Raw genomic sequence first — 24,537 nt, 5'->3', positions numbered from 1 at the left:
TACCAAACGAGGGCAGTAGAGCAATAAGCTCAATAATACATGGCATTGGTCCCTCAGCCAGAAAGAAATAACATTCATTTCAGAGTAGATTAAATCATATTCTACTACCACTAATAAAATCTGGATGAAATAAATAAGATAGCTTTCTTCACCATTGACGAGTAAGGAAAGAGCAAAGTAAATACAGGAAACATACAATGTAAGGAAAAGTTTCGACATTTTTGGATTTCAATGGCAGAAAAAAAGCTGCTGAAAACTGCTTATCTAATAAAAGAGAGCCAATGGAGTAAATTAGAGTCAAAAGGGGCCTAAGCTTTCGATCCTAGCAGAATCTTCGTCGGAGGAAAAATTTCAATTCTGCTAGGATCGAAAGCTTGGGCCCCTTTTGACTCTCTTATTTTTGGATTTCCATAATTTGAGCAGAGTTAGACCATGGTCTAAATTAAACCGGACTTCAGAATACGGGCCTTTGACTTCATACACCTAAAAAAAGAAATATTTTCTGTGTATAACATCATACATAAGCAATGTATGCTAGTGCCATTAGACATCCCATAGAAAGTCGTACTGGACTGCACAAGACCATTACCATTACGGGTGCATGCAATTATTACGCACACATGTCCAATGGGGATATCGCTATTCTGTGATATGGTGATTTGAATTACACAAGAACTGTATCCCCTGATATACCTGTAGCACAGTGGTGGTGCGAAGTAAGTGTAATAAGTGTGATGTACAACCTTGCATTATATAAGTGTAAGAAGTTCTTTGGCCTTTGTTACAGTACAAGATTAATAACCTTCAAGATGTATATCATTTTATATTTAGGTTAATGCCTTTTAAGCATCACAAAGATAGATTAAATCCATCATATTTAGTTGGAGCAAATAAATTAGAGTATCAGCCAAGATATGTCCATTGTTCTCAACATAAAGATGCGATGTTAGCCTTTCAAAGCCTAAATGCCTGTGACAGCAGACAAAAAAATATGAAACCACCAAGTTTGTTAACATCTCTGTAATCTTTAAATCCATACAAAAGGGGCCCTATGTTATTTCAAACCTCACATTTACAGTTTTCAGTTGAAGATGTCAATCAAAATGTTGTGACCTTCTGTTTAGGAAAGCAACAATCCTGTTTGGGTTTCTGCAGATGCGTTAACATTCTTCCAACAAGTCCCTTTAAGTCCCTTTGCTCGTCTGCATAGCTGAATTCAAAGATAAATTCCCATTTTCCTCTCATTTTTGTTCTGATTCGATAGAAGTGCTCCTGTGACCTTTCACCTATCAACTCTAAACATGCCATCAACTGCCATCTCACAAAACATATAAATCCCACAGAGCTTGCATCTCTCTGGCATGTCACGAGTTAATAAAATTATTGCCCATGTTAAAATCAATGTCTTGGCAAGTATCAGAAACCGCTGAATTGATCAATATATTTCAGAGTTCGTTCACATCTTGGCATTCACAGATTCACTGTCGCCATACTTTTCCATGAACCTTGTGTGAAAAGATTTAAATCTTTCCATGACGTCGTGGATCAGCTCAACGGATGGTAAAATCGTCATTCTGGAAGAGGAAGGGATAGGGAGAAACAAAACAAACATAAAAATAGAACTATTAAACAGAAAACTTTATTCAGTTTGGAATGAATGAATGAATGAATAAAATGTTCACAGGTCGAGGTTGGAAGAAGCTTGAATATTTAACTATAATTACAACAATGAAAGATAATACTTGGCTGTTACAATCTTTCTTTCTAAAGAAAGCACATGTGAAAAACAAATCTTATGAGTAACAGAAGCAACCAGAGGAGCAATGATTTAAAGTCCGCTCTCAGGGAATCAGCAGTTGAGTGCCTTACTCATTGTCTTACTACAGGATAAAACTGGAAGCTGAAATATTACAGTGGTTTCATTTTCGTTAATTTCATGAGCCCAACATTGCAAATATTTTGACTTTTGTGAACTGTTGCACATAAAAACACTTTCCAGGATCATGAAACTATGATCTCGTGAATTCCTGAAATTAATTATAAATCATCTTAGTATTATTATGCCTTAATATTGACTTAGAGGTAATTCCAATTATGTATGCCCAACCCCCATTTGTGGGACCTTCTTGAAAAGGTTGTAATATCTCGAGGCCTGCAGTCATGAGTGGAGTAAGAATGGGAAAAATGGGAGTTGAACGTACAAAAGAATATTATGGAATTGCCCTTATATACTTAAGTGCACCAAGTTAATTCATACTGCCAAAAAACAGAAACAGTTCTATGAATAGATTCAATGTGGCATCACAATATCTATTATACAACTCATACAAAGATTCTTGTAATTTGATTGGTTGAAAGCCATTTAATATTTGATCCATTTTGTGCTGCATGCAAATTTTATTTTTCATTGCACGGCGACCATGCATTTTTTTTTCCATTGCACAGTTGAGCTTTCTCCTTCAGTGTTTACCACTAAGCATGTGTGTGTACGTACATTTTGTATGAGTGTGTGTTTGCGCACATCGAAGTAAGCGCATATACAAGGCCGACTGTGTGCACTCAGATTCATGAATCAAAGTGCGTCAAAAAAGAACAAAAACAATTAACTGCTTTCATACACCAGGAAAACAAAAATATTTCCAGAGAAAATGAATTGTCAGACAAAGGCAAAATATGTTTTAATTAAATCTGCTTTTGTTGATTTTTTTCTTTTCTATTGTCAAATAACAAAATCTAAAAAAATTGTTGTATAAACCAAATGATGCATGTCTTCATTCGTCCATTATGCGACCTATCCACTCTCGTTGAGGCTGTGTTCACCCCATTGCACGAAGCCATTATGGGGTGAACACGAAGCCATTAGGCTTCGTGCAATGGATTGAACAGAGCCTCAACTCACATGAGGATAGATCGCCTAATGAACTCATGTGCATGCATCATTTGTATACTATCAAATCATGGTATTTTGTGCTTGCCAGGGTTGAACGTGATTTGAATAATCATTAGACTAGACCCTGTTTGTGCTTGGAAGAACATTCCCCTAGGGCTTCGTGTAGGGAAGAAGGAGGTGTAGACTAAGAAAGCAATGGTGAGTGGAAAGGTTTTAGGCTAAGTAAAACTGAGGTGAGCAGAGGAATAAGGAGGATGCTGTGCCCTTATGGTCTAAAAAAAAAAATTTCAGAGGGAACTTTTCAGAACTTTATGAATAACTGTAAACTTGGATAAGCTTTAACCCTAAGAAGACTGGGGGGGGGGGCTTATTCAGCCCCCCCCTCGACATTTTTCGTGATAAATCCGCCGCGCAATTTTTTTTTACCGCGTCGCTCACTGACTTTTTATATTCAAGTCTAGCGCAACTTTTGAGACCAAATTTGCGACCCCCGGGTACGCAATTCCGACATTATGCAACATTTCGTAAGTGCATGCAGACCCAAAATTGCACAAAAACGTGAATTTGTGTACAAATCCAATGCAAATAGTGTTTTTAGCCAAAATTCATAAATGTATCATTATTTTTCCTTTTACTGATTGAAATCAATTAATTCCATCTTATTTGTGGTCAAAATAAAGTCCCCGACAATTTCCATTGAAAAAACAATAAAAAACAGGGGGGTGTTTCATCAATATTTTCGTCCGACAACTGTCAGCGCTGACTAAAATTGTCAGCGCTGACAATTTAGTCAGCGCTGACAAAAATTCGTTTCATCAAACTCTCGGAGCTCCTCTGACTATTGTCAGAGAATTTTTATTTTACAAATCGTCTTGAACGAGGTTCGCTGACTAATTAGGCCACGCCCACTCCCAAAGTCGTGAAAAAGATGTAAAATTGATTGATGTTTTCGCCACGACGATTCGAAATGAAACGAAGAAATGAGAAGAAGCGAAGGTCCTCGTAGAGGTGAATGAGGATTTTACCGTAAGTAAAACCCTTCAAAATGTCGTTCATATTGTATGTAAGGTGATTGAATTATTCGTTGTGCGTGATTATCAAATGAATTACAAGAAAAGAGGATCTTCTGGCAGGACCCCTGTCGATACGATCGGTGAACTTGACAGTACAAAATCCAGTCTAGTCCCATACCCGTGTTTCTGTGTCTGTAGAACTATCTCAGGTCCAAACTAACGACACGGCTCACGGCTGTCACGTTTTTATGATCCGCACATGGCTGCAATGTTATAAATTTTGCAAAGAGAATTCTTTATATTGTTCTACCTTTATGTCATTCTATGTTGCAAATCATATTTTTTCATTTCCTTTGGTTTTGTAATAATTTTGTTGCTCGATGTAGTCGGAGATTGGCTTGATCACCAGGCAAACCAGCGTGTGCAATTGTAAATGTACACATATCCAATGGGGCCATCCTAATTCTGTGTTACAGAAATTGGAATTGAACAGGAGCTAAATCACATGGTAATAGTGTGAGTGGTAAATTTGTAAAGTGGATGTTCTCAACTATTAATGTAGGCTTAGCCTTAGCAAGTCACAAGTCGAATGAAGTGAAAGCTCTCGACAGCTGTCGAGGATTCGGGCGGGGGGGGGGGGTGATGCGATTGTGGCAGAGGTGCGTTCACACCCAATAAAAATTAAAATCTAGATTAGATCTAAGACTAAGTTTTAAATAGTGCAACCGGCCCGTGGCCGTACTGGTATAGCTTATAGGCCTAGATCTATCTTAAATTATCTTTGACTTTGCGCACCCAAGTGAAATGAGCCATTTCATAGCTCCCTTTAAAAAAAAATATTGATCGTCCAATTTGGGGGAGACGAAATAATGCTCTTCATTTGTGTGCGATTATGAAGTTTGTTTGGCTTTTATTTTTCTAAGTCAATTTTTTAGACAAATTACTATTTAGCATGAATCTGCAATAGCATCGGTGTTATTGGGGTAAATAAATTAAATTATTGTTGATAATGTCTCTTAATCTATTTTTTGAAAAATACTGTCGTACCACATAAAGTTAGAGTCTAGTCATACCTAACCTTAAATAGCATGTAAAGGTTAAAGGTCTCTTCATTAGAAAAAAATATAGGAGAATATGGAATGGATCTCATCAATCCCAAGTATTTTTCTGCCTTGAATCTCATATTAAAGTTCCATTGAACAAAGGTCACAGTCCAGAAATAGTTGACAGTTTGATGGTTTGATGGGGATGCAATTTGCTGCAGTTATGAATTAGGAGCCTATTCATATTTTTTATTAATTTGATTGTGGCTTTTAACCGGCAAGGTATCCAAGCGCTATTGAGTTAGAAAAAAACTTTTATTTTCATTTTTTAATTAAAAAAAAAAATTATTGAAAAAGCTGTTTTACTATTTTGTATGGTTAATGTGTTAATTACCGTCTTGTTTATAATCAAGTGAAAATTATATGAATTAACAAGGATAAATTGTTGACCGATTGTTGGTAAATTCTATAAATTTCAGGATAATAAAAGAAGAAAAATGATTGGTATATTCGATCATTCCCCTTTATGAAATGTCAACAATATTCATTGAAAGTGCAGTATTTTTCAATGATCACTGTAAATCTACATATTTTCTTTGCTACATGTATAACAATGTGATATTATTAATATTTTAATTTCAGACTATGGACATTTGAACAGTATGCAGAAGAAGACGGATCTGGAACTAGAAAGCAAGGCTCTGACTGGTCTACTACAGCAAGGAATGTGCCAGCGGCCAATTTGATGAACATGTGACAGAAGATTTGGCAATGGGTGAAGAAATACTGAGATTGAAATGCAACCACAGGTAACATGTAGACTAGTAAAATGCGATAATGATTAAAAAATAATGAAGGATATTGTTTTGGTTGCAGAATGTAAAATCATAAAAACCCACATCAATGACAATGAAATTGGACTGTGACCGGATTTTCTATTTAAAGTCAGTTTGAAATGCAAACATTACATAAGCATGAAGGACATAATAGATTCAATATATTTTGCATGTTAGCTGCAGGGTCAGCAGAACGGTTTTGAAAGTGAGGGGGCTGAGCCGAAAGTGGGGGGGGGGGGGGCTGACCAATGCAAAAAATCATAAGCAGATGGTCAATTTTACATTTTTGTACATGGTTTTGGAAAACAGTGCGGGGGCTGAAAAATATGAAATGACCATCTGGTTACGATTTTTTGCATGGTCAGCCCGTTCACTGTAAAAACCGTTCCGCTGACCCTGCAGCTAACATGCACCCCCCCCCCCGCCGGTTTCCGGAGCCCCTGCTCTCACCCCTCAATCCATTTAGCACTACTTGCTCATGTGTATGTACATACAAGCTACATTGTGAGGAATAATTTCATTTTTTAAGTTTCTCAGCCAGAGCATATGTCATTTTTACTATTGTTTGTATTTTTTATTAACATAATAAAAACTTGAACCCTTTATTTACCCCCTTCTATATGAAACCTGGTAATCAAAAGATGTTTTATTTCCTGTTTTTAGACATGTACATATACATGTGAGAAGAAATACCAGATTATGGCAAATATTTTAATTAGTTATTTCAATACTATTTTTCCTTCAGGTGGAGGCTTCAACCAAACTTTTCAGACAGACATGAGATACAAAGTTACACAAGTATAAATGGTTGAAGGTTTAGGAGAGCCAGACAAGAAGGCAGGAAATGTGATGTCACTTGTAAGTTAAAACACTCTTAATTATGACTGCCTCACTTTGGTGAAGAAAGTAAAGTCACATTAAAAAAAATATTAAATTACTGGTACTGCTCTCTTCTTTATTTGTTCTACTCAAATATTTGAAAACAATGACATCTATAAGTGCTTAGATGCTTAATTGATTAATGGTGATATTTATTGGACAGTTGTAAAACAACCAATATCAATCAATGCTAGATGGTGTGACTTGCTTTCTATTGCCAAAGTAGTAAATGAATGTTCCATTGTTCTGCATTCCTATTAGACCCCCCCCCCACCCCATCACCATCTGCTTTGTATGGGAGTAACACTGGAAGATTACCCCCCCCAAAAAAAAAAAAAAAAAAAAAAAATTATATCTCTTGTAGGCCTGTATAAATGTAATGCCTACAAAAGCAGTCATGAAACCTCATTAATTCAAATGATCTTGGTAGGGGGGGGGGGTGCCTCAGGATCTTGCCTGTTGATTGTGCACTCGCTTCAGAAATCATGCTGCTGTTCCTGATGTTGTTTTTTTTTAAATTTAATATGATAACATGACTCTTGCATGAAATCAGCATTTGGCTCAAGAAATAAAGACCAAATGTGATAATTTTGGATTTTGACTCCCTTTCTTTGGTAAACCAATGAGAAAAACCCAAGTCATTAAAATCAATTGTGTATAAAAAAAGAGGAAATTTTAATCATTTTCTTATGCATTTCTTTGTTATTAACTTTTTTGTTTTCATTATTTAATAAGGCTTTGGTGACAATATTTTAACCATTTAGAACTTAAAGTTCTTATTTCAAACATTAGAAATAAAAAAATGTTTTAACAATGATAATTAAATTAAGAATAAATGACTGATATCAATAATGATGGAAATTGATATCTTTATTAATAAAATATCACATGCTCTATAAATTAAATCCATTTCAGTTACTTCCATGAACATGGACAGCAGCAGGAGCAACAACAGCATTAGCAGCTGAAACTACAACTGCAGTAAGAGATGCAACAACCACACCGACAACATCAACAGCAGCAGGAGCTCCAACAATCATGCAGGGAACATCGGGCGCAACATAAATAACTTCATCAAGAGATGCAACAACCACAGTGGTAAACATCAACAGCAGTAGCAACAACGACAGTAGAAACAAAGCAAACAGCAAGGATTCTAACAAGCAATCATACAAGCAACAACACAAGCGACAACATCAATAGATGCCTCAGGAGATGCAACAGCCACACTCGTAAACAGCAGCAGTAGCAGCGATGACAACAGCAACCACACAGGCACCACCTTGAGCAACATCAGTAGCAAAAATAACTAATTGCACCAGGAGATGCAACAACCACACCCACAACACCAAGAGCAGCAAAAACAAACAGCAATTCCAGCAATCACGATGACAACAGCAGCAGCAACACCAACAACACTAATGAACATTGAAAAAACTTGTACAAAAGTCAATGAGGTCGCATTTTTCAGACATTATCAGACATTATTGATTAAAAAATGCACAATGATTTATTTGGGTTAAAGAAAATTATGTTTGAAAAAATGTGTACATTTGAAGATGTTTCCTATGTATTGATTGATATAATATAGTTTTAAAGATGAAAATATTATTCTTGAAATGTCTACTTTTTATTTGTCATTGACTAAAAATAAATACATTTTCTTTGAATTTTCTCAATGAAATGAAAAATAAGCAATTTATTAAAATGTTACATTCAAAATCAACTGAAATTGATCGATTTTAGCTGCCAAGGCCCTCAAAAGGCTGATTAGTCGGTGAAAATAAGTTTTGTCGGTAGGTGAAGGCCACCGACAAAATTAGTCGGTGGTTTCCAATAATTTGTCGGAGAAAATCACTGACAAATTTTCATGAAATGGAATTTAGTCGGTGATGGCAAAATTGTCGGTGAAAATGAAATTAGTCGGTGAAAATCACATTTAGTCGGAGAAAACCACCGACTAATTGTTTGATGAAACGCCCCCCAGAAAGTCAAAAAAACAAAGAAATACATAAGAAATTTAGAAAACAATAAATAACATAAGAAAATAAATGTGATTTTGAAATTTTATTTTAGTACATTTGATCATATTCATATAAAGTGTCTGTGTACCAAAAATTAGCATTTTAGGGGCATTATTTAGTTAATTAAAGCAAACTTGGTTTTACGCATAAATTAGCATAATTAGCAATGAGATTTTTCGAAGAATTTGATCTTTTAGTTTTGTAGATTATGCCATGGGTAACTCGCATGCCAAGTTTCGTTGCGATCGCGCGATCGACGGCCAAGATCATAAGGGGGGCTGAATCAGCCCCCCCCCCAGTCTTCTTAGGCGTCGAAATAGCCCAGTGTATTTAGGGTTAAAATTGCAGTGAATGGGGATTTTCCAGGGCTCTTTTTTTTATACTTTCTAGGGCTCTTTCTATCATTTTTTTCTTGGGGGGGCTGAGCCCCCATGTAATTCTTTCCTAGCCCTAAGGTTATTCGACTATGGGACAAGACAGACCCAGTGATATTACCTGAAGTGATAAGTTCCTTCTCTTTGGCCAAAACCGCTACCGGGTACCACGCAAACACCAGCCTCCTCCAAGAAGTGTTCAGCGTAGAATAAATCAGGCTGCTTACCCAACTCCTGCAAGAAAGAACAAGGATACTCTTATTACAGGATTTATTTTTATCATTCAGAGATCTTAAAGAAATAGAACAATATACAAATATATACCAGTTTACTTTACATATTATACAGGCTCTGCAATGTCCTTTTCGATTTTATGGAACTGCAAGTAGCTCACAGAGGAAGCTCAAAGTTTTTACACTTTATTCATCAGTATTTCAACTACATCTAGACGATAATTACCACCAATTTTCCATGAGAGAGGTTCATGATTTGTACTTCAATATCATGAATGTATTAAACAGGCTCTGCCTTCAAATTAGAGGTTACAAGTTTTTAATTCTATTATTCAGTATGTACGAATTAAAGATAGGAGCCTCAGTAGAGCAATTGGGCTTTAAATACACAATGCTCAGCTTATAGAGCTTGGGTATTCACAGCTCTCATGTTTTTAATGCACAGGTATGTGCATCTCTTGTGTAGGTCATTGACCTTAAGATTTTGACAAGGAATAATGCAGGTGAGTCAATGGCATTTATTGATTCATAAGAATATCAAATCAAAGCCATGAGGTTCATATGCCAAAGGAGACAAGTGCCACAGTGGGACTTGAATCAAGGACCATAGGACTTTAATACTGGCTCAAATTTACAAAGGTGATTTGAATTGTACAAAGGTACAAAACCATGGACTATGCAAATTTATTGTATTATAGAGCTTCATTCAAGCATTCTTTGCCAAAGGCATGCATTCAATTTGACTTTTCTTAGTGTAGGTGATGAAATAAGGGTAATCATGTAAATAAAATCTGCATTGTCCATTGTTTTATACCATGGTACAATTGAAACCACCTTAATGAATTTGGGCAAATGGGGTAGTTACCATACCTTTGCCTTCTCTATCGCTTTCTTTGGCAGTGATATACTTGGAAAAGAGTACATAGCTCCCATAACAGCATTGCACTTCACACCTTCAAGGGAGTTAAATCCATCTGCAACTACCTTGGCTTTCAATGCTAAAGTATCCAGGACATGCTTCTTTTCCTGCAAGAAAGGGACAAGAAAAAATCCATTAAAACTGCATTGTAAGAGGAATATTCTGAAGCCCGTTTTAACTGTAACTGTCCTGGGGATGGGCTAGGAGGTCCCCTGCCCCTTCACGTTTTGCACATTATTTTCACATCACGAAATGCTCTCGCCGTGACATTTAAGGACTATTTTACCTTCGTCATCTTTTAAAACCAATTTTGCGATGCCAAGGTACACATCATTTTGTACATGCACCTCGGACCAAAAATTGCTCAAAAAAGTGAGTTTATGAACAATTTAAATACAAATTGTGTTTTCAGCCAAGTTTCATTTAAGTATGAATATTTTTGCTTTTTAATACTGATGCAAATTGCTTGAGTTCATGCTGTATATGATTGCATAAGTGTCACAAACTACATATGCTAGAGAATCAGCACATTTGGAGCTTTATATAAGAAGCAAAAAAGTATGCCCATACATATTAATTACGCATAAATTACCATAATTTTCATGAAATAAATAACTCTACGACGATTTCAAGCCCCCATCACCCCCGGAAAAGCACTCTTGTGCAGTCCATAAATACAAGTTAAATTTGATACATCCTCTTGGTCCTACCTTTTGAAATGACTCATATGATTCCTCTCCTTCACGTGGAGGGTTCACCACCACATCCATTACAGCCTGGCAAGAAAAACACAAGAAAGTTGTTTTTTAAGACAGCATCAAATTTAGGATATGAATTCTTGTCTTCCATTCAGTTAAGTTTTGCTCCGTCATATAATGTTCATCTACAGTCAAGGGAATCAGAATAACTGGACACTGTAGACAGTTGGCCTTTATAGACAGATTAACACATATTCTTTTCAATTTGGAGGCAATATTGGTAGCCACTAAAAACAGGTTTATCATTATAGACCGGTGGCCACTAAAAATAGGTTTGACTGTAGTTTGTACATGAACTCCTGTCAGATCTTTGTTTGTCCAAATCAGTTTAGTCTAGTCATTCCAAAATGCTTTTTTCTTGTATTGCTATGTACTTCTTAGCGTACTAATATTATTTAAGTTTCTTTTCTTGTTCTTCTATCACCATTCAAGCACTTTGCAGAGTAGATTTGGTGCATTACGGATCAAATCTATCACCATCAATATTGTTACGATAACTGTATCATCATCATCACCACCACCATCATCATCATCCTTTGTATTACTATTTAAAAGTGTTATAAAAAATATTGTTAATAATGTGCTTTCTTTGAAATGGATTTGAATATGCAATCATGACAAAAAAAATCATGTAAACTTGTTTAATAACTTTCAATTTTGTCCTTAAACATTTACAGGCCTCCAAAGATGGAATATGAGGGCTGATCCTACTTTAAATCTTACCTGCCCGCTAACTGTTGGGCAAAGCTTTGCTGTGCAGGCTTTGAAGAGTTGTGCTTGTACATCAGGATCAATGTTTACTAGTTCACAATATCCACCTCTTAATCCACACCTACAAAAAAAAGGGCAAAATAACAATAAATCCCTTCATATTCACCAAATGCAGCATAAAGTCATCATCTACACATGGGATGGATTAATGATGTGGGGGGGGGGGCAGGAAGCACACTGATTTAAATTATTATACAACTGATACAGGCATGGGTGCATCAGTAGGTGTTATGAGCATGAGGTAACAATGGAACGGTTAAGCAATTTTGGACAAGTTTTCATAGTTGACAGACGCTCATGACTCCTACTGACGTATAAACAAACCTGTGCATGGTTTGTTTTTTACAATAACATTTTTAGCAAGCAAGCATAAGCAATTACAATTGCATTTCTAGTCATGCAACTGTTTAAATTACCATGCATTAGTAATAACCGGACACATGGCAAATATACCAAATGCATGGCAAGTCTAAAGTTATAAAGAGACTCTTTGTGAAAATTGTGACTGTGGACTTGGATCATATTTAGACCTTCTAATTCTGTGCCTGGATAATTTGAGGAAAATTAAAATAAAAAAAAAGCAATAAGAATAAAATATCAATTTTTAGCATTTTTCTACTTACTCTCCCATGTATCCCTTTGACGTTGACATGAAAGACGCGAGTTCCTGTCCTGCGTAGTCAGGTCCTAGGTCATGGAGTACTTTCTTGAAGGAATAGAACTTACTACCAGCAGCATATACATTGTCTTGATACACCTGAAATTCACAAATACAATCAATGCATTGCTTTTGAAATTTGTACCTCCGCCATAGCCAGATTTCTCAAATAAAAAAAAGCTATGGAACGCATAACTAAATTGTTAGTCAAACATGTGAACATGAATCAAACTTTAAGTTGATCTGTCATGGGGTTTTAGGAATCATAAGAACAAGTCTTTTTCAAGTATAGTGTATACAATGACCTGTGACATTTGGGTGGGCGGATTTTGGCCTTCGATCGCGTGAGCGCCGCAAAAATTAGCACAGTGGCAGTGTGCGATAAAATGCTAATTTACGCATTAAATAAAACATTTGCTCTAATCAACTATCGTACAACCCCACAACTGCTACTTTTTATTCACATACTCTTTGTAGGATCCTGATCAAATGTGCTCTCAAAAAAATTTGTTATCGCAATTTTTTTATAATGTATTTTATTGTTTTTTAATTTCTTATGATTTTTTCTATGGAAATTATTGCAGACTAAATTCTGATCATAAACAAGACTAAATTAGTTAAGTTTAAGCACTAAAAGTAGAATACAAATATAAATTTTTGCTAAATACACAATTTGCATTGTATTTGTACATTTGGGTCTGACATGCAGTTACATAATGTTGCATCGGAAATTTGGTCTCAAAAGTTAAGCGAGATTGAAAGTAAAAAGTCAGAGAGCGGTGCGGTTGATAAATTCCACGCAGCGGATTCATCATGAAAAATGTAGAGGGGGGCGTAATCCCCCCCCCCCCGGCCTTTTAGGGTTAAAACAAGGTTTGGATTCCTTCACAGCATAAATGACTGGGTATTGTTTCATGATTCATCTTGTCAGATAATTTCACTGACTGATTTGTTCTGAGCCAATCAGATGCAAGGATTTCAGTAGCTTATAACAGTTGTCAGTGAAATGTCCTTGAATATTTATTTCATGAAATGCTCCCATTTTCTAATAGTTAAATTCAACAAACCTCATCAGCCAATATAAAGAGATTCTCCTTGTACGCAAATTTGATGACGTCTTCTATATTTTGCCGGCTAAGTACTTGGCCTGAAATGAAGAAAATACAAGAGAGTATTGTATATCTGTCCACCCTCAATGCAACATGCATGCATGTATGTAATTAATTCATAAGTCATTAGTCAAGTTAGAACAAGCACTATTAGAAGGAAGTCTCAACAGGCTTGCCTTTTTCTTCCGTATACTGATGACGATTATTGAATTACGTCTGCTTTCAGTGTTTACACAACACAAAAGCAAATAAAGGCTTGGTAAATTAATTACAGTTCTATACATGGTAGATAGAGTGAAGTGAAACACCTGTTAAAAGGTGAATGTGTTAGCCATCACATTTTCCTTATCTAGGCTGAGGTATTTTGGGAGATCATATGGCCGGGGGGGGGCCTTGCAGAATCCTCTTGAGATCTCGGCCGTCCACCATGCGATTGCGCCAAAAATTGGCAATCAGGTTGTCTGGGACATCATCTACAAAACTGTATCTTACTTTACTTAATCAAAATAGCTGTTAATTGATTATGATGATCTGACATACAAAATCATACGTTTTCCTCTCTCTAAATAAAGCTCAAAATGTCCTAATTTTTGGTGAACATGTAGGAACCCTTTGTGGTGTTCTTAATAGCATATATGCAAGTGGAAAAAATTGTGATGTCAGATCAATTTCTCATGAATATTGTTTTTTGCAATTTCTAATGGATTTCTTTGTTTTTTCAACATTTTGTTTTTCATTGTTTTTTTTTATTTTGTCAAGAACTCTTGATATCATAAACAAACAAATCCATTTAGACCAGCAAAACTAAAAATAATGATACATTTATGAATTTTAGTTGAAAACACAATTTGCATTGACTTTGTACACAAAATCATGTTGCGTAAATTCAGAACTTTGTACTGGGGCGTCACAAATTTGGTCACAAAGATGTGCAGGGTTTGAAAGTAAAAAGTCAGCAAGCAGCTCATTAGAAAAATTTAGCACGCCAAAAATATTGCACGAATAGTTGAAGGGGTCTCCGAGGCCCCCCCCCCCTCCCTGTCCTCGATAGCGTTATAAATGGTCTAAAGATCCATGGACAAACTTGTGATATAAGAAAAGATGGAAGGAAAGAAAGAAATAGAAAGAAACAAAAAAGATAAAGAAAAGGGAACATTTGTTTGAATTTCACTCAAATCAAAGGGTAAAAGATAAGTTTGCTGGAGCTAATTTGAAATCAATGAGAAATTACAAGAAAACATATTAAAGACAGGATTATTTCTGTTAAGAACATTTGTCTTTTAAATTATATTTAAATTACATTCAATCATACATCAAAAATGAAGAGACAGATTTCTTTTCCCTAATTTCAAATCCCAGATAAGAGAAGGATATATAAGATAAAGATTTAAATTCTAACTGGAAAGATATGAATACACATTTTTAAAAATAAAAGAACAGAAACATACAGTATGTTTGCTTGATCATACTAAAATCCAGCTTGGAGAAAGTAAACTTCAAGCACAATACTGACACAGCAAAAAAGTTCAAAAACACAATTTCATGATATTTACGGATATACTGATAAGAATCAGAGCTCAACTAGCCCTTTTAACCTTGTTATTCTGATCATTGTTCAAAGTCAAGAACAAAGCAACCAGGTTCATTTCCTCTTTAAGGATATCATATCACATAAAGCTCATAAACAGCTGTGTGTAAATCAGTTCATCAAACTCTGGAGGACAAAATGCCACGAGGAACCATCACATGATTGGATTTTTTTTATTAACTTATAAGCAAAATTACTTTTTTTTTCCAATTTGGGAAATGTTGTTTTTTACATCATAAACACAATGATTCCTTTGTATGGTTATCTTTTTGATCAGTTTGAATTATTATCAATGATACCAATTCATCTTTTTTTTCTTGGTGTAAATGACTGACAAGCACTATAACTTTGATAAGTGTCGGGGAAAATACAGAACTTGTCAAATAAAATATCGGACTAGTCATTTCATGAAATGCTCCCCTGGTCTGCTAGCGTCGCTCATAATTTGGGGGGGGGGGGGTTTGTGTACTAGTAATATGATTAATGGATTTTATCATAGGGCATACTTTCAAAGATTAGGCAATAAATCATGAGACTTAGCATAATTATTGTATAGAACCGAAGCAAGTTCCAATATGCCTACTTTGCCCGAGATTTGTCAATTAATAGCCGCTTTAATTGACCAAAAAAAAAATTCAATTGAGGGACTGTGTTGACATATGCTCTTATTCCTGAAAACTAAAATACTTCCCACATTTTGAACTCTCATAAACAAAAGACTAGGTAATCTGTTGCATTATTACTTCAAAGGAATGAACAGGATGTGCCAACTTTGGTAGGCAATATAATAAATCCTTTTATGAAAACTCTCTTTGAGTTCTAATCCTCCTCTTGTCACCTCTTCAAAACAAAGTTTGAGAGAAAGAGTGTTCTCCAACAGACTGGTACACATTAATCCCTCATTTTTCTATGGAAGTGTACTTCCCTCTCTTTATCAAGTGGGTTAGGATCATCCAGTGTTAATGAGTAAAGTTTAAAGCTCATAATCCCCTTGTTTGGAAGATATTAATATTTGGCAACTTTTTGTGGTGCCTCCTTAATGATTATGTTACACCTTTTCAGTAGCTTTTAACAAAAATGCCTCCTTAATGATTATGTTACACCTTTTCAGTAGCTTTTAACAATAGCTAGTAACTTGTCCCTGATAATGGTTTCATGAAACAGGATCTCAGTTCCTGCACTATTGTGGCCTACCTGTAGGGTTTCCTGGGTTGATGATTACTATAGCTCTAGGTGTGCAGTGCTTCCGTGCTTCATCTATCGACCTTTGAAGCTCGGTCATGTCAAGACCCCATGCGTTGTCTTCATCGAGATAATAATTGATCTGGAATAATCAGACAGAAAAAAATAGTATGTAAAATTTAAAAAAACCATTTGAATATTGACATCACTAATGATGTGGACATCTTCTCATACGCAACCAAACTGTGTGATGTCACACTTGTCCAACTCGTCACTTTTATCAAATCTACCCATACATCAACCCCCATGGGAGGACATATTATAGAGGTTTCATGAAATATATCATGGACAAAGAATTTGTGCTATAATTAGAATGAGCACAATTAGATATTTTGGGGTATATTTGCAGTGTATAAAGGAAAGAGTTTTACTTCTGTGACATCACAAATGTTAGTTGCTTTTTGGGATGATCTCAAGAGCATTAGTAATCTCAACTTTCAAATGTTCCTAACTTTCTTATTGTTTCAACTTTCATTGGCCTTATTCTTTGATTTTCTGTTTTCATACAAGCTAACTTGTTCCAAGGATTCCATTCTCCTTTAACATAAATATCATTAAACTGACATGGCAGAATAGTGAAGTGGTCTTCAAACATCATTAGGCATTTTAGCGAACAAAAGTTACACATGTTTGTTTCTGACTCAAGAACAGTGCTTTTGTCATGTTTATGATTATATGATCTTTCTTTAACTCCGATATTTTTCCAGTCCAGGTCATTTCTTAAACCATTTTGTCTTGTTTATATGCTGATGTGCTTGTTTCTATGTTTGAGAAAAGAGGATTAGCCAACTGTATGTAGTGTACATGTAATATAACTGTCTATCAGTATCATGTCAATATTTGAATGAGATTAAAGTGTGATAATCACTCATGGACTGAATGCCATTTGACAACATCAAACATGCAGCTGTCAAACTCTGGAATTATACACAAAGCTAAATCAATTTCAGGGCTCCACAATAACCCTTTTTTTACACTGGTCCAACCTGTTTATGTCGAACCAGTAGATACCAAGTTTTTCCAATTTTTACTGGTCCGAATCTAAAATCTACTGGCCCCCCAAAATAAAGAAAAACATTAAAAAGTCTTGAGTTTATTTTGCCGTCTTGTATTGCTTATATTGCCCCCCCCAAAAAAAAAAAAAAATAAATAAATAAAATTACAAACAAACAGTACACACTATACACAACATAGTTCATGAGAGCCATTTCTCAATTTTGGATAGCCATTTTTTATGATACCAGAGCCATTTTCACAATTTACAAATTAGGAGAAAATATCACTTATATCAGTTAGATATACTTTCTACTGGTCATGTCGGACCAGTAAATCTGGCCATTTCTGAAAAGTTACTGGCCCAACAGCAATTTTTACTGGTCTGGGACCGTCGGACCAGTGCCAGTGTCGCGCGCTGAATTAATTATACACTATCTTATACAAATGTTGACCAATGAAATCAATTTAAAAATCAGCACTTCTAACAATTGCTTTGTGATAGAGGGTTCGGTTTAAATAACTCTTGTTGTACACAATACTTACATACGTGACCTGCCAACCCAAAACAAACAATCAATACGTCACCAGAGACGGTCCTCTGCATATAGCTAAAATAGTAATTTGGTCTTCCAAAAATTGAAGTAATTTCTTCTTCACATTGTCAAAGTTGTAAAGTTAAATAAAAAAAGAGATACAAGAGTTTCTTTGACACCATTTTTTCCTGGACTTTGTGAAAGTGTCACAGAAATTGCACAGTGTGCATATCTCATGCTTGACTGAATCCCTTACTTCAAAGCTTGTTTTCTCCTTATTCTTTGAATCTCTCTCTGAATTCCTTCAACATTCAATCCAGTGCTCTGGTCACATATACACATGTTCAAGTAAAGTAACACCAGCATATTAAGTGTTGAGTTTATACATATCTACACTGCACAGTAAAACAAGATGACTTCTGTTAATGTAAGAATGGTACCTGTCTTGCATTGATCTCTGCTAATGAAGCTGAATACAAGGGATACTGTGGAATGGGGATCATGACACCGGTCTTCTCTTTGCCTTCTCCAGATACCAGCATCCGAAGTACAATCTAGAATTTAAAAAGGAAATAAATAAATAAATGCATACAATTAAAAATTTAAATATTTATTGAGAATTGAATAGCTTCTACATCGGGAGTTTCAAAATATAATAACACATTTTTTTAATTGTCTTATTCAAGGGAAATAATGATCCAGTATATTCTTTAGAGACTAGTTGTGAATGAACAATTTGCAGCATTCCAGAAACTTATTTGATGTTTGTCTGTAACTGGTATCAAGAGCATACATGTATTCAACATTACAGTGGATAAAGTTGCTGCGCTAAAATGCATGACTCGTCTCACTCTGATTCCAAAATAAACATTAAGAACTCTTCATTGATTATCTATTATTCCCACTGGCATACTCACTCTAATGGCCTCGCTGGCTCCAGCAGACAGCATAATATCCGTTGGATTGCTCTCCAGTCCTCCATCTCTCCTCTTTATATAGTCTACGACATCTTTCCGGATGATTTCAAGCCCGGTGCTCTCACTGTATGAACCTTATGGGATGAAAAAACATCTTGAATTGAATTCATGGAAATATTACTCAATTTATTGCCTGACACTTTGAGATAAGCAAAGTCAAACATGGTATTTTCATGAAAAGAAATCAAATTAAAGATTCACATGTACAATGTATCTTATCAAAAAAGAAATTTGTGATTATCCAGCCCGATGTTATCGCTGTTTAAACCTGATGGAGTATTAAATAAAGTGTTTGAAATGACGGAAACATTACTTTAGTTGATTTAGTTGAATATATCAAACAACAACTTTACACAGCCATGCTCTACAGATTTTTTGAGAGTGGTGTGTATTCATTATGAGTAGGTGTGTGCATCCAATACTAGTAGTTATTCTTGGAAGGGAGCCAAGCATATAGTGAATGAAATGAAATGAATATTCATAAATTCACCTTCACAGATACATGTAATCTCTTGATCATATTAAGAAGAAAGAAATATTGATCCCCATATTAAAGGCGCATTACCCTGATACAATTTTTTCTGTGAATTGTGATACTTTTCTGTACAATGTAGTAATAATTCTGCAATGACTCTTTACACAGTCATAATCGTTTTCAGCCCAGAGTAACCCTTTACAGGAAAATAAAGTGCTTTTACATGTAGGCCTACCGTTACCATTGAGTGGACATGTATAACCCGGCTATTAAAAGAGAGTCCAATACAGTTTACACATGATGTCACACTGGTCAATACTTTTTAGAGCTACATGTAACAATAAAGAATAGATCCATACTTTGCTACATGTAATTGTACTGGTATATTTCTAACAGGACCAACCCACATGTAGGGGAGAGTGGGGTACAAGGCCACCTCATTTATATTTCTTGAATCATATCTTTTTAATGTAAAGCAGTTTTACTGTAACATGATTAGGTGTCTATAAATAATACTAGATCTAGAGTAGACCGACATTATCCATTAAAAATGTTCGAACTAGTCAGCCTAATTTGCATATTAATAAGCAAAATTTTTGTTGGGTGGCCTATTTACCTTACTGAAATGGAGCAAATAAAGCCACCCGATTAAAAACTATTTCATAATTCATATTGCTGTATTCGAAGGAAAATGGTTCCATTGGTTAGATACAATCACTAAACATTTACCAATCACATTATTGACATTTAGTTACCAATACACGGTGGTCGTGGTCCACATTTTAGGATCCTATCCAATATTATGGACCAAAAAAAAAAGATTCTCGGATTGTGTTTTCGACTGTCCAATTATATCATTGTGTATCTATCTATGTTTTTTATTGGTAGTGGACACATACATTACACATTATATATATGTGGTGATGTCTAGTTGTCTACACCGCATTTTAAAGTTTTAGACATAACTATAGAGTTTCATTTATCTGTTGATCTGGGTGGCCTCATTTGCCCCATCAGACATGTGGAGTTCATAGGCATCCAGTTAGATAAAAAGAGGGGAAAAGGTGAAATTTACTACAGTTTGGGCATGCACAATCATATCTTACACAAATAAACTTGGATAAAAGTTACATATTACAGGGTACATGTAGGTACCGTACTTGCCTCTCTAAAGGGTAAATTGCCAATTCATATATTGCCAACTCTTCCACTCGTCACACGGTCTATCTTCATTCAGTCTAATGCCATTACGTCCATCAACATCTCGTTTAACCATTTGGTCCAATCATCACTTCGTCTAATCACCTATTCACCTACGTATGACAATTCGTCTCATAACCAGTTGGTCTAAACCGTCTAATAATAAATACCCATTTTATTTTCATCTCGCCCAAATAACACTTAGTCCAATAGACCAAATGGTATATGGAGTAAATGGCTATTGGACCAACTGGTAATTAGACAAAATGGCAACTGGACAAAATGGCAAGTAGACCATGTGGATAGTGGATGAACTGATGGTAGACCAAATGATAGAAGTTGGCAATTGAACGAATTGGCATTTTAAACTTTGGAACACCCCTTCCATATACTGTGATGCTGCCCCTAAAAAATTGTTATACTGGACTATCATCTCGACAGATAAATAATGCATAATATTAATCGTTTCGCACTTTAAACCCTTTATTATAGGCACACAAGATAAACATAAAAAGTTTAAACAATGTCCTAGTGCCCTTAATTAAACAGAACAACATATGAGGCAGAACGACCCAAATTGAGACCTTAAATCCGCATTCATTCAAATCCTCACTAGAAATCCATTGTGCCTTTTATATTTTGTCCCATTTGTATTGTGCTCTACGGAAAAGAGACCTTACCCTAAAAATATAAAAATTTTAGGCCAAGTACACAGTGAATTGTCGAACAAATCAAACAAATTATCATAAGTGTACATGTACAATTCTTCCCATGCATTTTCCCAAAATGAATCAAATGTCCTTTTCATGAACCTTTTTTATCTGAAATCATGATACACATTATGTGCTTGTTCGGTTGGCTTTTATAAAAAAAAAAATTAAAAACAGCTTCTAGGCATACATGTACTGTACAATGTTTGTTGTTCTAAGCATTCACATTCCATTCACCCCTTCACCAATGGACAGGTATTATTAATATCCATTCGGCCTAATCCACAATCAATGGCTGTATACAATACTATCTATAAATTCTACGAAACTCAAGCTTTAATGAAATTCTTTCTTCTCTCTCGCGCTCTTTGATCCACATGCTCACTCATCCTTATTATCAAGGCAAGTATTTCTTCATGAGAATGCAGATACAAAAAGGTCTCTTGAAAGTTACAATATTGATAATTAATATATTAACTTTTCATACACATTTTAGCAGCAAATACGTGTAGAGAAAGTAAGATTAAAAGAAAATATCAAAAAGAACATTTGTCATTTCTTATTATCCAATCCAAAATAATTCAGTATTTTTCCCTTTATACATACATGTGTATGTAGGCCTACATGTCTGCAGGTAGGGTCAGAGCCCGGGGGGGGGGGGGGCCACTTCCATTCACGAGTGGATACCATGCGCGACCATGGGGTCTCGAAAAGCACCCTAAACACGTAATTTCCATATTCTGAAAATGCACCCCTTAACAAGTATTGGCGTGTGAAACCCTACCCTTAACAAGTATTGGAAACAAAACGATACTGTTGGCAAATATTCCCTGAAATGAACCCCTAAACAAGTACAGGAATGTTTTATTGTTACGGGTCCTTCGGTCGTCGGCTTTACCTTGTTTGGTTTAGTACGACCCCACCTTCTACACCTCGTGCAAATTGGACTTTAAACACGAAGTGTTGGGGCAAAAAGGACATCCTTTATAAAACATTTTAATTTTGTTTTATCATCCCCGCAAATTCGACCCTAAACACGTAATTGTCCTAGCGAAATAGATACCCTTTTTTCATTATTTTTGTGTTTTTGACACCCTTATCACGTTACGTACGTAACGTGCCCTATCGTGAAAAAGACATCCTTTTTACGTGTTTTTTTGGTCGCGCATGGTATCCACTCGTCAATGTAAGTGGCCCCCCCCCCCCCCCCCCCCCCGGGGTCAGAGGAAAGCAAGTCAGAGTACTTAGTAGATTCCAAGCTGAAAAAAAAATCATCACACGGTATGACAAAATACAAAGTGAACAAGAGAATGACAAAATTCTTCATGGAATATTTGCCTTATATTTTGCCCTCTTAATGACTTTTTAACTTTCAAAGTCTATTCAGGGTGGCATAATTACTGTACATGTAGGTATTCTTATGTTGCAAGCATGGGAAACAAGTTCAACCAAAGCTTGACATAATGATTTTGTATTAAGACCAAGACATACGGATTAATAAAAAGCTGCTTCATATCTTGTTTTTTTGTAATCCCATAACTACATGTACATGTAGAAAACTTACATGTACATACATGTAAATTGCCTTTTTTAAATTTGTCAACAATTTCCTAAATATCAGCTTATTTCCCAAATTTGGTGACAGTAACCATCAATTGGCAACACTGCTCTTTACTTGTATTCCTAGGGATACATGGATACGGACTTACCCACACTCATCCCATCAATTTAATTGTAATCTGCTATTTGCAGTCAATATGATGGGGACATGTATGTTTAGAGCATTGTAATTTGTTTAACCTTACATGCTTGAACTTTGAACAAGTGGCAGTAAAGACACCCGACACATGCCCCTATGGCAAAAATGAAATAATACCCCTTTCATAAACCCAATAAAACCCAATTATGCGGCTAATAGCAGCATAATTTGGTCGTAAAATCAGAGGAGGACAAGAGTTATCCGCATTATTCTGATGCTGCTATTATCCGCATAATAGCGGCATCGGGGCAAGATTTTGAGTTTATGAACGTATTTCCAAATAATGCGGATAATTGCCATGGTGCGGTCACAAGGTCACCCTTTTCCAACACAACCGCATCGGAGGGGGCGTGTCCAGTTGTCATGACGATTATCCGCCTTTTTCAGGACGGGCGCTCGTAAAAATAATGCGGATAATTTTCAGAGTTTGTGAACGCAATTTTTATTGAATTATCCGCATTACTCTTACTCTTAGGCGGCTAATTGGAGGATAGGTTTTATTGGGTTTATGAAAGGGGTATGAGATGCACAAGACTCCCTCTAACCAAGGAGTGTCGAAAGCTCTTATAATGCACACACCATATGCTGAAGTACATCCAGTACAAGCACATGTATAGTACTGAAGTCTTGAGAACTATAGGCCTACACTCCAACAGTCAAGCCCCCCCCCCCCCCCCAAGAAAATTAATTTAAATTACACAAGCATAGTTTGACTGAACATTGCACTAAAATTTAGGAGGTAAGTACTGTCATGTTATGGTTCGCTCAATTTCATTTTACAGTTATCTGCACTGGGTCAGTATGGAGATGAGTACATATGTCGGTATTCACAGACTCACTATTTCTTGTTTTTGATATCAAACTTATTTGCCTTTGGAGTCCTTTTCTCAACCTACAAAACAATTGTATCACATTCAAGATGGATTTGTAATCAGTAATGCATTATGGGTAAAGCAAAAGTTCATTGACTTGCCTTGTGATTACACCTTATTAAATTGTTTTTTGATAATTTTTTTTCTTTTAAGTAGAGAAAAGCACCCTAAAGGCGTTTGATATCAATGATTCAGAGACTTATCCTTGTCTTATCCATCAGCATAAATTGTAAGTTTAGGTCAATTTATGGAATGACAATATTTGCTTTGCCTGAATTTTTCACAAATAGTCCCACCCATTCATGATAGCTGATATATACATGTACATATAGTGTGACATCAACTGAAAACAAAGTTTCAGGGTCAAGAAAGAAGGGATATTCTTCATTCTCTTAATAGTTTCCAACTAAATACAACGATTTTAAAGAAACATGGAAAATTGATGGCAATTTCATGGATTTAAGGATGCAAAATGTTAAATTTCAGCAACTTTTGGTGAAACCAAGGGGTTTTTGATGTTTGTTTATTGTTCTTTTTTTGTTACCCCCCACATTTATTAATAGTGTTTACGGTAAACGTTTTTCAAAATAACGTAATGACTCAGGCCTAGAAATTTCAGTGTCTGGTTTATTTGATAGAAAAGTGGCTTTCCAGGATTGGAATGATTCATAACCCATC

At 35.6% G+C, this 24,537-nt stretch overlaps 1 protein-coding gene and 1 long non-coding RNA gene across 2 annotated transcripts; one reads left to right on the top strand and one right to left on the bottom strand.

Moving 5' to 3' along the window:
- Positions 1-392: 392 nt before the first annotated feature.
- On the bottom strand, positions 393-20,594 carry LOC129253761 (alanine aminotransferase 2-like). The gene is made up of 11 exons (XM_054892185.2): positions 20,570-20,594; positions 18,784-18,917; positions 18,307-18,420; positions 16,290-16,419; positions 13,466-13,545; positions 12,364-12,497; positions 11,693-11,801; positions 10,922-10,987; positions 10,163-10,318; positions 9,181-9,293; positions 393-1,574 (listed from the first exon to the last, which is right to left on the bottom strand). Exons 1-11 carry the CDS (start codon positions 20,592-20,594, stop codon positions 1,457-1,459), a joined length of 1,179 nt encoding a protein of 392 aa, XP_054748160.2. The 3' UTR covers positions 393-1,456.
- Positions 3,656-8,272, top strand: LOC135153196 (uncharacterized). Its single transcript, XR_010292706.1, has 4 exons — positions 3,656-3,916; positions 5,589-5,755; positions 6,528-6,640; positions 7,577-8,272. It is a non-coding gene; the product is annotated as an uncharacterized LOC135153196 (long non-coding RNA).
- Positions 20,595-24,537: the final 3,943 nt, after the last annotated feature.

This window comes from Lytechinus pictus, chromosome 2 (genome assembly GCF_037042905.1).
Source record: "Lytechinus pictus isolate F3 Inbred chromosome 2, Lp3.0, whole genome shotgun sequence".
NCBI classification, from domain to species: Eukaryota; Metazoa; Echinodermata; class Echinoidea; order Temnopleuroida; family Toxopneustidae; genus Lytechinus; species Lytechinus pictus.
Note: the sequence above shows the minus strand (reverse complement) of the source record. Positions and strands in the feature narration are given on the sequence as shown.

Coding starts and splice junctions, on each gene's coding strand:
- LOC129253761 (XM_054892185.2), bottom strand. CDS start 20,594: ATGGTTAAACGAGATGTTGATGGAC. Junction 16,420..18,306: donor CAGAGATCAATGCAAGACAG/GTACCATTCTTA, acceptor TGATTATTCCAG/ATCAATTATTATCTCGATGA. Junction 9,294..10,162: donor AAGCGATAGAGAAGGCAAAG/GTATGGTAACTA, acceptor TCTTTCTTGCAG/GAGTTGGGTAAGCAGCCTGA.